We start from the raw sequence: 13,143 nt of genomic DNA, 5'->3' as shown, positions 1-13,143 counted from the left end.
GAGAGTCAAATTCAGCTGCAATCAGCTCCAAGACTACTTCAGGAAAGAGAGTGTAAGTAGTGCATGAACCTATGAAGGTTCCACCGTTGCCATTACTATCAATTGTGGATACATTGGAGGGAAGGTTTAAAGATTTTCCACCAATACTCACTCCTTGTAGACCAAGGTAATAGTTTTTCCTTGAAAAGATGTTTGGGTGTTAGTTAGAAAGGGAGTGTATTTCAAAGTCATATTGGTGGGAACTGCTCAGTTACCCAACACTACCATGCTACCATTTTTTTGATTGTTCAGGCAATACGCGAATTTATCGCCAATGCTAGCACTAAGCTGGGAAGGAAAAGAAAGATTTCCTCTACCAAATCCTGCAATACCACCAACCCCCATCGAATTGAATGAGCATCCTAATGCCAATGTAGTTATTTGTCCACTTCTTCATGGAAAAGTCAAGGTGTCAGTGAGTAGATACATGTTCTTGGTTGCTAAGCCATAGCAGAGATAATAGTCTGAACACTTTTCAGAGCACTTGTCTGGGCAAGTCCTCAAGCTGCCCCCTTCTTCACACTCGTCTCTGCACTTTGGATTTGCACAATGTACAAGAAGAGTAGATGATGACTTACTGGGAAGAAAAACGGTGATCGATCTAGAGTACATGTATAAGTCAGGGTGCAGGCTGCCCACACCACACTACTACCACTATCCATGACCACTAGTAAATCCTGTGGAGGAGTGCCCACAGATAATTCCATGTAATACTCATAGGTGCTGGCGTTATAGTAGAGAGGCTCCTTCACTCTCATCCCTCCTCTCAAAGACCTTCTGGCATGAAGGGTCATAGACATTCCATTACACAACAATAGTGCAATAGAGAGTTGCAGTGAGAGGATGATCAAGAAGATGAAATCGAACTTGGAGACCACTAGAATTTTCCAAATTATACTATAAAATAAATGAGAAGACTAGATTTTCATAAATCACTTCACTATATGTAAAACCACTAAAATTTGAGAAGTTTATTGAGATTCTTACTCAAAATGTTGGATAAACCATGAAAGAAGCATGGATCAAGAGGAAATACCTAGACACTATATACATATAGATAAACCATGAAAAAAGCATGCATCAAGAGGAAATACCTAGACACTATATATATGGATGGATCAAGAGGAAATACATAGAATGGATATATATAAATGAAGAGGAAACACCTTGAATATATAAAGAGCAAGAGAAAATACATAAACTATATATGATAGCTTCCTAGAATAAAAACAACTCCATTAGGGGTGTTAGGAAAAGTATCATTATATCCCTCAAATGTGGAGCAGTAAATGTCTAATTCCACCTGCATGAAAACATTTCCCTGAGGGAGTACCATGTCTAAGCTACCATCAAAATGGAATGCAAACTTGGGGAATTTAATATTGGCATTGGCCACACTAGATACATTGTAACATGTTCCATAACCTTCAACTTCACCTTTAACACTAGGATATGCAATGTGGGAAGCAAATTCAGCCGCAATCTAGTCAAAGACTTCTTGTTGTAAGTAGTGCCAGAATCTATGATTGTTCCATCGTTGCCATTAATGTCAATTCTGGATACACTGGAGGGAAGCGTTAAAGATTTTCCACCAATACTCACTCCTTGTAGACCAAGGTAATAGTTTTCCTTGTATCCTTGAAAATATGTTTGGGAGTTACCCACTCAACCAAAATCTTTCCAAGAAGAGGGAAAGAGAATCAGAGAAGATGATATATTATTGTAGGATGCACAAGAAAATTTCGAAGCCCCCACATCATAGTGTAGGCAGAGGAGGTCACTTAATAGCTAAACTAGGTACATGGATCTCATGACATAACTCATTGATACAAAGGCTTTTCATTTGAGGAAGCAGTTGCTCAATCTGTTTGGGTTGATGCCATGGTGGAAGAATACAAATCCATCATGAGGAATAGTGTATGGGATGTGGTGCCAAGGCAAGAGGGGAAATTAGTGGTTGGTTCAATATGGATCTAGAAAGTGAAGCATGCAATGAATAGGACCATCGATAAATGGAAGGATAGATTTGTGGCCAAAGTATTCTCTAAGAAAGAGGGAGTGTAGTATGAGGAAATGATTCCACCAGTTGCAAGATATTCCTCAATCAGATCCATTGTAGCATTGACTATGCATATGGAATGGAAACTCCACGAGATGGATGTGAAGTTTGCCTTTCTTAATGATGTTGTTGAGGAGGACATTTACATAGAGTAGCCAAAATGATTTGAGATATACAATCGGGGGTCGCATGTGTGAAAACTAAAGAGAGCATTGTATGGTCTCAAATAGGCATCATGAGCATGGTACACTCAGATTGATAGTTATCTCATAGAATTGGGCTTCACCAAAAGTGAACTAGATGTGAACCTCTATCATACTCTCATAAATGGTAAGTTTCTTAATTTTGTTTTATGTGTTGATGATTTAATATTGATAGATGAGGATGAGCTGATCCTCTCTTGCAAAGAGGACCTTGCAAGGGAATTTGAGATGAAAGACATGGTCCTCATGTGTTACTTCCTTGGGATGGATGTATGGTAGGGTGATGGTGATTTTTTTATGCCTAAAGGAAAATATGCTATCGATATACTTTAGAGATTTCACACGGATAATTGTAGGCCCATGGACACATTGATATATGGTATCATCATTTGCGAGATTGTGTGCAAAGAGAATTATGTTGCTAAAATACATTACAGCTCAGGAGCAAGATGCTAACATATTGACAAAGGCATTATGAAGAGTGGTGGAAAATCCCTTTCTTTCTAAGAGGGAGTGTTGAAAAAATGTAGCAAGAAAGGCTCAATTTGACTTTATCCTTAGTCAAGTTGAGTAAATTGAATTTCCACATCATCAACAACCTTGAGGATGTCAAGGAGTGTGACATGGATTTTGTCGCCAAGTTTACTCAGTAAATTTTATTTGTGTGATTGCTAAATTTTAGTAATCTAGTTTAGTTGTTTTTAGTTGTATTCAGTTAACTCACCTCTAATTATTGTTAGAGTAAGTTGAAGGTCAGTTGTACAGTGGGCTAGCAGTCGTATTCAGTTAACTCACCTCTAATTATTGTTAGAGTAAGTTGAAGGTGAGTTGTACAGTGAGCTAGCAATCTAACTTAGAGATTTTTTAGTTAACTAATCAATTAGCCTAAAATAGCTAGTGCATGAAGAGAATTTGAGTTCCTTAGCTGAAGTGGAGATGACAAGGGAGTGTATCATTAGTTGTAGACTAGTCTTTAGTGTACAGGTGTTGCATGCAATCAATGATCAATCCTTGGGAATTGTGGAATCAATTTGGAGGAAATTCCCAAAGTATAGGGCTATTTTCTTCAATAATTTTGCAAGGAAATAAGAGCCTTGGTAAGAAAATATTTGGCTAAGTGTTGGCAAGAAATTATTCATTGAGGAGGAGAATAGTTATTATTTTATAGGTTGAGATGAGAGCTAGAGCTAGCAATTGTAATACATTCTCAATTCAATTGATTAAGGCAAAGAGGCTTGAGGGGGTTTTCTGAGTTGGGTTCCCCTAGAAATCATTGTGTATTTTTGGTCTTGCTTATTGCATGTCTATGCATCTTGTTCTAAATTGTGAATTTCATTTTGCAAATCAATAGAGTAGAATTTTGTCTCTTTATTTTAGATTAAATTTATTGAGTAGTTAGAATTCTATCAAATTTCTATAGAAATAATTTTTCTCTCACATTTCCTTCTCACATGTTTATAAGTACATGAACTATGAAGTAACCATGATATTTAAGAATAGAGGGAAATTGGGGTTTGGAAGAGCATTCACAAAAAACTAGACAAGCCTTTGAATATGTTCATGCTCCTTAGTTCTAAGTCTCTTTTGATCACTTAGAGAATTCTGATTAATCTATCTTCATCTATATCTAGATTAAGTTCTTATTGGAAAAGCAACTAATTTTTTCCACGGGACTATATATTTTCTTGAAAATTTTGATGAGAACTATATATATTGCTTCAATTCCATATATCATAGTATAAAATTGTTTGAAAAATAACTTTGGAATTGAAGGTGATAGTTTTCTAACTAAAGCTACAAGTCTATAAAGGTAAAATCTAAATACTCTCTCAATTTTGTTTTTATAGATAAAATTGCTAAGTTATTTCCCTGAAAAATAAGTACATGATTGTAATTTTTTTTACATAAAATGTATTAAGAATAAAATATAAATTAATTTACTAACTTTTTTTCCTTTTTCTTTTTAATCATTTTATTGAAGGGTTCACTCCATTTAGTTAGGTAGATCCTATTGAAATATATATATTTTTGTTACATTCATGCTCCAATTATGTAATTTAATTTATTTAAATACTTATTTATAGTTAGTCATAGATACAAGTATAGAATTGTTTGAAAAATAACTTTGGAATTGCAAATTTGCAAGTGAATATTTTCTTATTGAAACTACACCTTTGTAAAGGTGAAATTTGAATAATCTCTAGACATCTACCATTTAAGTTTGCTCTTTATGAATAAAATTTCTAGTATTTTTTCCATGGAAAAAAGTACATGACAATAATTGCTTATACATAAAATATATTAAAAATAAAATATCACTTAATCTACCAAATATCTTCTTTTGTGATTTTTTTCTTTTGTGATTTTATTGAAAGGTTTAGTCAATTTATATAGATCCTACCAAATATATATATATATATATATATATATATATATATATATAAGAGATCAAATATAATCTAATTATGCAATTTAATTTCTTTTAAATAATTATTTATCATTAATCATAATATTTAAATACTTTAGTTTCAATTATATAGAACAAATTTTATTATAAAACATATTTGTATATGATAATTTACTTTTATTTTCCTTAATTTTAAGACACATAAGAGAAAATCCTCAAAGTATAAGAGTATGAAAATTCATAGTAACCATGGGTTTCTTCAATAAATTCATCAAAAAATAATTTTTATTTTATTTTCAATATGACTAGAACCTTTTTATTTACAATAAAGATGGAAAATATATATAATAATGGGTTGAGAAATATGCATATAAGGGAGGTAGGGGTGGGAAAAAAGACTTCAAATATTTCTTATCTCTAAAACTTTCTTGGTAGTGGGTTTTATCCATAAGGGATTCAAACCATAGTCCCATAGTGCTAGAACTAGCCCCTTCTTGGGATAACCCCTCAATGCCTTCAAATTAAACTCAACATTCTAAGGGCCCCTCTTGATTTCTGAAGTGAACAAGGGGAGCTAAAGACCTAAGGATCCATTCTCAAAAGAATTCCATCCCCTCCAATTCCTTGCAAATCTCAAAGGGATGTTTTGATCTCTTGGAACAAAGAAAGGAAGAAGAGAGAAATACAATGCCTTTTTAGAACTAGAGTCTATGCTTCAACATTGGCTCAATGAGGAAGGTTAGGGCCACATATCATATCAACAAGAGAATGCATTACAATAATTAGAGAAAGCCAAGAAGAACATTCAGCTTTACAAAGAAAATGAATGGATATTGAAAATTCAATCCTTATGGTTGTAAGTAGGGGATGAGACTACATTTGTTTTCCACCACTTTGATAAAAAAGGAAGGCCATCAACACCATTTGGGTCATTGGATAGAGTATATTGGACGAATGCCACATGCTTATAGGAAATTGGGACACTACATTTCTAGAATCGCTTAAGGCACACCCACTAATACCTATAGATGTGATTCTAATAGTTGGCCTTTCTAAGGAGGAACCACTTAGAGTCTTGCACACCATTCAAAAAAATAAATTACGAACTCCTAGTGAACTTCTTGTCAATTATTATTATTATTATTATTATTATTATTATTATTATTATTCTTATTCTTCATAATTTAAATTAATTAATATTTAATAAAGTTTAAATTAGAGAACATTTTCATAAATGTTTAACATAGTAATGTTGGAAAATCAAAATCATGTGTCATATAGTACCTAAAACATACTCATAATTTATAATTTATATACATTTTGTATTTCTTTGAGGAAATTCGCAGTAAAAATGTCCTTTGCCTCTATTTGTAAAGTTTCTATATTTTTTGGTAAAATGAAATCTATGCTTTCCACTAGAATTTTACAAACTATATTATAAAAATAAACAAGAAGACTAGATCTTCATAAATCACTTCACTATATGTAAAACCACTGAAATCACTTCACTACATGTAAAACCACTGAAATTTGATAAATTTATTGAGATCATTATTCAAAATGTTGGATAAACCATGAAAGAAGCATGGATCAAGAGGAAATACCTAGACTATATATATAGATAAACCATAAAAAAACATGCATCAAGAGGAAATACCTAGACACTCTATATATGGATGGATCAAGAGGAAATACATAGAATAGATATATATGAATGAAGAGGAAACAACTTGACGATATAAAGATCAAGAGAAAATAGATAAACTATATATGAATAGGATCATAGCAACGTAACAGCAGGCCATTAATGAATCAGAAGAATTTCTAGCACGCCTGTTGAGTGAAGCCCAAACGATTCATCTCCCTGTCCTACAATATATACAAATTCCTCTGCTGATAGCTTCCTAGAGTAACAGCAGCAGCTCCATGAGGAGAATTATCATTGCATCCCTGAAATGAAATTCCTCTGCTGATAGCTTCCTAGAGTAACAGCAGCAGCTCCATGAGGAGAATTATCATTGCATCCCTGAAATGTGGAGCAGTAAATGTCTGACTCCAAATGTCTGACTCCACCTGCATGAAAACATTTCCCTGAGGGAGTACCATGTCTGACCTACCACCAAAATGGGATGCAAACTCAGGGAATTTAATATTGGCATTGGCCACACTAGATACATCGTAACACGGTCCATAACCTTCACCTTTAACTTTAACACTAGGATATGCAATCTGCGAAGCAAATTCAGCTGCAATCTGGTCAAAGACTTCTTGGGGAAGTTGAGTGTAAGTAGTGCCCGAATCTATGATAGTTCCACCGTTGCCATTGATGTCAATTGTGGAAACATTGGAGGGAAGCGTTAAAGATTTTCCACCAATACTCACTCCTTGTAGACCAAGGTAATAGTATTCCTTGTATCCTTGAAAAGATGCTTGGGAGTTAGTTAGAAAGGGAGTGTAATTCAAACTCATATTCGTGGGAACTGCGCTGTCACCCAGCACTATCATGCTGCCATTGTTTTGATCGTTCAGGCAATACGCGAATTTATCGCCAATGACAGCACTAAGCTGCGAAGGCAAAGACAGATTTCCTCTGCCAAATCCTGCAATACCAGCAATCCCGTACGAATCCACTGAGCATCCGAATCCGAAGTTAGTTATTTGTCCACTTCCCGATGGCAAAGTCAACGTGTCAATCAGTAGATGCCCGGTCGTGTTTCCCGAGCCATAGGAAAGGTCATAGTCTGGACACGTCCCCGAGCAATTGTTTGGGCAAGTCCGCGAGCCCCCTTCTTCACACACATCCCTGCACTTTGGATCTGCACACTGTACAGGAAGAGCAGACGATGACTTGTTCGGCAGAAAAACTGTGTTGTATCCAGGGCACTTTGTTGTACATGTATAATTAGGGGTGCAGGGTGCCCACACTACATTACTGCCAGTGTCCATGACCACCAATAAATCCTGGGGAGGAGTGCCCACAGATAATTCTATGTAATACTCAGTGAAGTTCGTGGGATAGTAGAGAGGCTCCTCCACTCTGATCCCTCCTCTCAAAGACCTTCTACTGTGAAGGGTCATAGACATTCCATTAGACAACAATAGTGCAGCAGAGAGTTGCAGTGAGAGGATGGTCAAGAAGATGAGATTGAACTTGGAGGCCACCATGTTAACGATTCTGCGAATAAGCTAACACGGAAAAAGGTGAATGAAATTGAATTTGATGATATTGCACCATACAACTCTGCCACTAAGCTGAGAATGAATAATGGGAGCAATGCAACGATGGCCGCTGATGACGATGGCAGCAAGAGGCACGGGGGGCTGTGGACATTTGATGAGTCTCTGTCAAGATTTTTAAGATATTTAGGAAATAGGAAGTTGAGACCGAAATGGATTAGTATAACATAGACATTGATACTAAAAAATTTGTTAAATTAAATATTGAAATGGTTGTTTATTTAAGTTTTGTATTGAGATATGATAAAAATATAAAATAATATATATACTCAAAAGTGAAATATATATATTTTTAATTTTAATTATTATTATTATTTTTTTTATAAGTAGAACTTCTGCGTAAATCAATCACATAAAGAGAGACATTTGTCCACGCGTTTCGTAAAATTGGTATAAAATTATATTATTTTATAAAAATATGTCAAAATATTTTATTTATGTCTCTCAACTTAATTTAAAAATATTCTCAAATATATTTTTATATATCATATGTTGACACCTAATCATCAAGATTGGGTGAATATAATTAATGTAAATAAATAATAAGAAATATAAACAGTCATTGGGAGATGAAGTGAACAGTCTCTCCCTCATGTATATAATAAAGATCAACATGAAGGAATAATATATGAATCAATTTGTTTTGAGGAGCAGAGCCAACTCCCAAAATTAATTGTAACTCCCTTCTGCCAGTTTCTTACAGTCTGTCCACTGCCCCCTGTGGAGTTTGTCTACTCCGCTCTCTGTCCCTCCACAGTCGCTGCCACTGTCTAAACGCATAATCATTATTTGCGTGTCTTCTACGCATAATCATCGTGGCTTCACATAATCATTGTGACTTCTAGAATTGAATGTGAGTTTTTTTCTTGCTGCCTAAATTCAGAAACCATTCCGCCCTTTGTTTTTTTCAGTTACCCATGCCTCAGTATTGATCCACAACTACTCTGTGTTGAATGATATCGTGGTGAACCAGTGAACAAATCCTGTAATTTTTTAATAGCTGCCAACTGGTATGGCAATATTATTGCGTATGGCAATGCTGTTGAACACAGTTCCTGGAGGTTGATAAGAGAGAGGGATGGCTTCAGTGTATTTGCAAATCCATTGCAATGGCCTCAACTTCGAAAGAAACAACGATATGCTGCCAGTTAGGCGCATCCTCCACGGATTTGGTCACTAAGGCCTGAGCATTTTTGAAACCTTAGCTACGCTACAGCAGCAGCCAGGGTTTCACTTAAGTGGATGGAGGGCTTAGCCTCACTACCTTCAAACTCAGAGTCCAGCAGCAGCCAAGTCTGCTTCAAGGATTCTAGTCACTAGTTTGGGAATTCAATGCTCTCCATGTTTGTCGTAATTTTCAGAAATAAATATTATTGTGTATGTGAAGCGCATATAGTGTAGGTACTCGAATGTTTGCAGAGTTTAACATTCACGGATGGACAGCATCAATGTTGAAATTTCGAATGATTCTTGACTTTAAGAAATGTCTGCTACTCACTTACAATTCAAACAACATAGAAATTGGAACGAGGAACACTACGTTTGCTGCTCTTGCTCTTGCATCTGAAGGAACGAGGAACGAGGCTATGATATGGTTGAATGTTTTTAAGAATTTTTTTATTTTATTTTTTTTGTATGTGTGTTTCAGACTCACTGATTGATTTCTTGAACGCTGCCCATATATATATTGAAGTCTGTTCCACATTTAATGCTGCCCATATGTTGAACGTTGCCCATATATATTGAAGTTGTTGTACATTGAATGTTGCCCATATATAGTGAAATCTGTTGTACATTGAATGCTGCCCACATATATTGAAGTCTATTGTATTTACGCTGCCTTAATACACAGTCTTGGTGTTGTACATTTGCTGTCCTGTTGAATTTGCTGTCCAGTCATATTAGAATTATATTTTTTCCCATTAAGAGTAAAATTTTGCTGTAGAAGTTTTTGTTATAGTATGCATTCAATCATATCCATTGTGGGAATAGTTATCATTGGCAAAGAGAACTATCCTGAGTGGTCACAGATGATAAAAAAACACCCTCATTTTCAATGAGTTGTGGAAAGGAGTGTGCATTGGAGATGGAGACAAACAACCAAAACAGCCTACATCAAACAAAGAGCTCGCCATTTGGGAAAACAAGAACAACAAATCCAATGCATTAATTGCAGTGTCTGTAAGTGAAGAGGTGAGTCGCCATATTACACCATTTTCAACTGCTTTTGAAGCCTTACAAAAGCTGAAAGAACTCTATGATTCACATTATGTACTTGAAGTTGTTCAACTCATGATTAAACTCTTCACTCTTGAACTGCAAAATAATGATCCTCTTGCTCTTGCATCTGAAGTAAAGTCTATAATGCATAATATCCAAGCCACTAAAATTGATTTGGATATTCCTCTTATTGCTTTTCTCAAGGCACTTTATCCTACTTACTCCAATTATCTTGAGTCATTGCAAGCAAATGGAAATCTTAAAGACATTACCTTTGACTCTCTTGTGAAAAAATTTGCTGAAAGAGAGAAAACTTTTGGAAAGAAGGCAGCCCCTGAATCTTCTGAAGAGGCTATGTGCCTTACTCATAAAGAAAAGCATCATAAATAAAAACATCCTGCTCAAGATTCTTCCAAAGGAAGAGGTGGTTGAAGAGGAAGAGGAAGATATTTCAGAGGTGGGGGGGGGGGCAGACACTCTCAAGGAGAGAAGGCAGATTTACACTGCATATGCTACAAAAGAAATGGATCACATGATGCTTCTACATGCAAGTTACCATGGGACAAAATTGAGCAGCAAAGAAACCAACAGAAAGGTAAAACTGATGATACAGACAAAGGTAAAGCACCTGAATCCACTCACTATGTTGTAGCACAATGTAATATTGGAGTAAATGAAGATTTATTTAATGCTTCACTTGCTTCTTGGAAAAATGATTGGTTGCTTGATTCAGGAGCAACCTGCCACATGACTCATAGAAAATATTTTTTTGAAGAATTTACTGACAATGTTGATGGAGCAGTATACTTTGCAGACCAATCAAAAATCAAGCCATCAGGGCTTGGCACAATCAGGCTTAAATTGCATGGTCTTCCAGACTTTCTTCTGCATCATGTTCTATATCTCCCATAGCGCAAGAGAAACTTGTTGTCCTTGGTCCACATCCACCAGCAAGGTCACTCCACTCATATGTTTGATGGCAAGTTTGAGGTAAGAAAAGCATCTGACCACTCACTTGTCATGAGGGGAAGAGAAGAAGAAAGGCTTCTCAAGCTGCAAGGTACCTCTGCTTGTGCACAACATTTCTCATACAATTCTCATTATGAAGAAGGTACACTTCCATCAAGTTTATTATTATGACATTCTAGATTTGGACATTTGAACTATGACAGCCTCTACTTGTTGAAGAAAAACGGTGTTGCTGGTTTGCCTAAAATTCCTAGGAAACTTAAGGAATGTGATGCTTGCATTCTAGGAAAGCATAGCAAACAGTCTTTTCATGATTCACATTCAAGAGAACATAGAAAACTTGAACTCATTCATTCAGATTTATGTGGTCCAATGCATGTTCCTTCTGCAAATGGAAATATATATATGATGACATTTATTGATGACTACACTAGAATGTGTTGGGTTTATTTATTGAAGAACAAATCTGATGCTTTTCAAACATTCAAGAACTTTCATAAATGGATTGAAAATGATGCACAATGTCATATTGGGTCTATTTGCAGTGATAATGGAAAAGAATACACATCAAATGAATTTAAACTATCTTCGCCAACGTGGGATCAAACATCAAACAACTGTACCTTATAATCCCCAACAGAATGGTGTAGCCGAAAGAATGAATAGGACAATCTTAAATATGGTACGATCCATGCTCTTCTTCAAAAATGTAAAGATAATGTTTTGGGCTGATGCTGTTCTATTTGCTGCATATATAAAAAATAGATGTCTATCTAATGCTATTAGAAACAAGATTCCATGTGAAATGTGGTATGGGCATATTCCTTTGGTAAAGCATCTCAGGGTCATTGGTTCCACCTGTTATGCCTTGATACCAAAGGTACATAGAAACAAACTTCGTGCAAGAAGTCGTAAGTGTATCTTCCTGGGGTTTTCAAACACCTCCAAAGCGTACCGTCTCTATGATGAAGTCAATAAAAAGTTTGTTGTAACTAGAGATGTAATTTTTCTTGAATCATCCAAAACTGACAATGTTGTTGAGCGACAACTTGATCGCTTGGATAGATTCACAAATGCAAAATCATTTCAAGAATTTGATAATCAGATTCCACATCTTGAAGGAGGGATTCCTATACTATATCAACATGTGGAATATTCTTCTGAAGAACACTCTCCCCCGCATGAAACTCCAACAACGGATGATGCTTTAAGTGATGTGATTGATGGAATTGGGAGACTCAATCTTGATTCAGTCCCAACTCAATCAACGAAGCAGCCTGGACCATCTGAGAAAGGTCTCCCAAAGTGGCTGAAAAAGACACTTGAAAGTGTTCATCCTGATGAGGTTGGAAAGATAGGAACTAGAAATTCAAACCAGCAAAATGGAGGTGATGTAGACAACTCTAATTCATCTATTGATATGGATGTTTCTTATGATTGTGAATTGAATTTGTCTACAGATTTTGAACCAACTTCCTTCAAATAAGTTGCTTCTCATGATTAATGGAAAGAAGCGATGCAAAAGGTGTATGATGCCCTCATAAATAACGACACTTGGAAACTGGTTGATCCTCCATTAGGAACCAAACCAATTGGCTGCAAGTGGGTCTACAAGAACAAGTATAAAGCTGATGGCTCACTTGACAAGAACAAAGTTAGGCTTGTGGCAAAAGGTTTTTCACAGAAAGAAGGGGTCGATTATGAGGAGACTTTTTCCGCCACAGCAAAATAGGCTACCATCCGGACACTCTTTGCCCTAGCAGCTCAGAACAATTGGAAAGTCCATCAAATGGATGTAAAAACTGCTTTCTTGAATGGAATTGGGGAAAATTTTTGAAATGACTGATTTGGGCTATGTTCATTACTATCTTGGTATTGAAGTAACCCAACATCTGAAGTCCATATTTCTTTCTCAAAAGAAGTACATTGGAGATCTGTGAATAGGTTTGGCATGACAGAATGCAATCCTCTTACTACTCCAATGGAACAAAACTTAAAGCTCACATCTA

At 35.7% G+C, this 13,143-nt stretch overlaps 1 protein-coding gene across 1 annotated transcript; it reads right to left on the bottom strand.

Moving 5' to 3' along the window:
- Positions 1-6,688: 6,688 nt before the first annotated feature.
- On the bottom strand, positions 6,689-7,873 carry LOC149144265 (aspartic proteinase nepenthesin-2-like). The gene has a single exon (XM_089452102.1). The coding sequence runs from the start codon at positions 7,871-7,873 to the stop codon at positions 6,689-6,691; it is 1,185 nt and encodes a 394-aa protein (XP_089308228.1).
- Between the last annotated feature and the right edge of the window lie 5,270 nt (positions 7,874-13,143).

Source organism: Pinus tabuliformis, chromosome X (genome assembly GCF_031772625.1).
Source record: "Pinus tabuliformis cultivar Carrire ecotype Pingquan chromosome X, CPIR1, whole genome shotgun sequence".
Lineage (NCBI taxonomy): Eukaryota > Viridiplantae > Streptophyta > Pinopsida > Pinales > Pinaceae > Pinus > Pinus tabuliformis.
This window is presented reverse-complemented; position numbering and strand designations above follow the sequence as displayed.

Excerpts from the sequence above, each read along its gene's own strand:
- LOC149144265 (XM_089452102.1), bottom strand. The coding sequence starts at position 7,873 with ATGGTGGCCTCCAAGTTCAATCTCATCTTCTTGACCATCCTCTCACTG.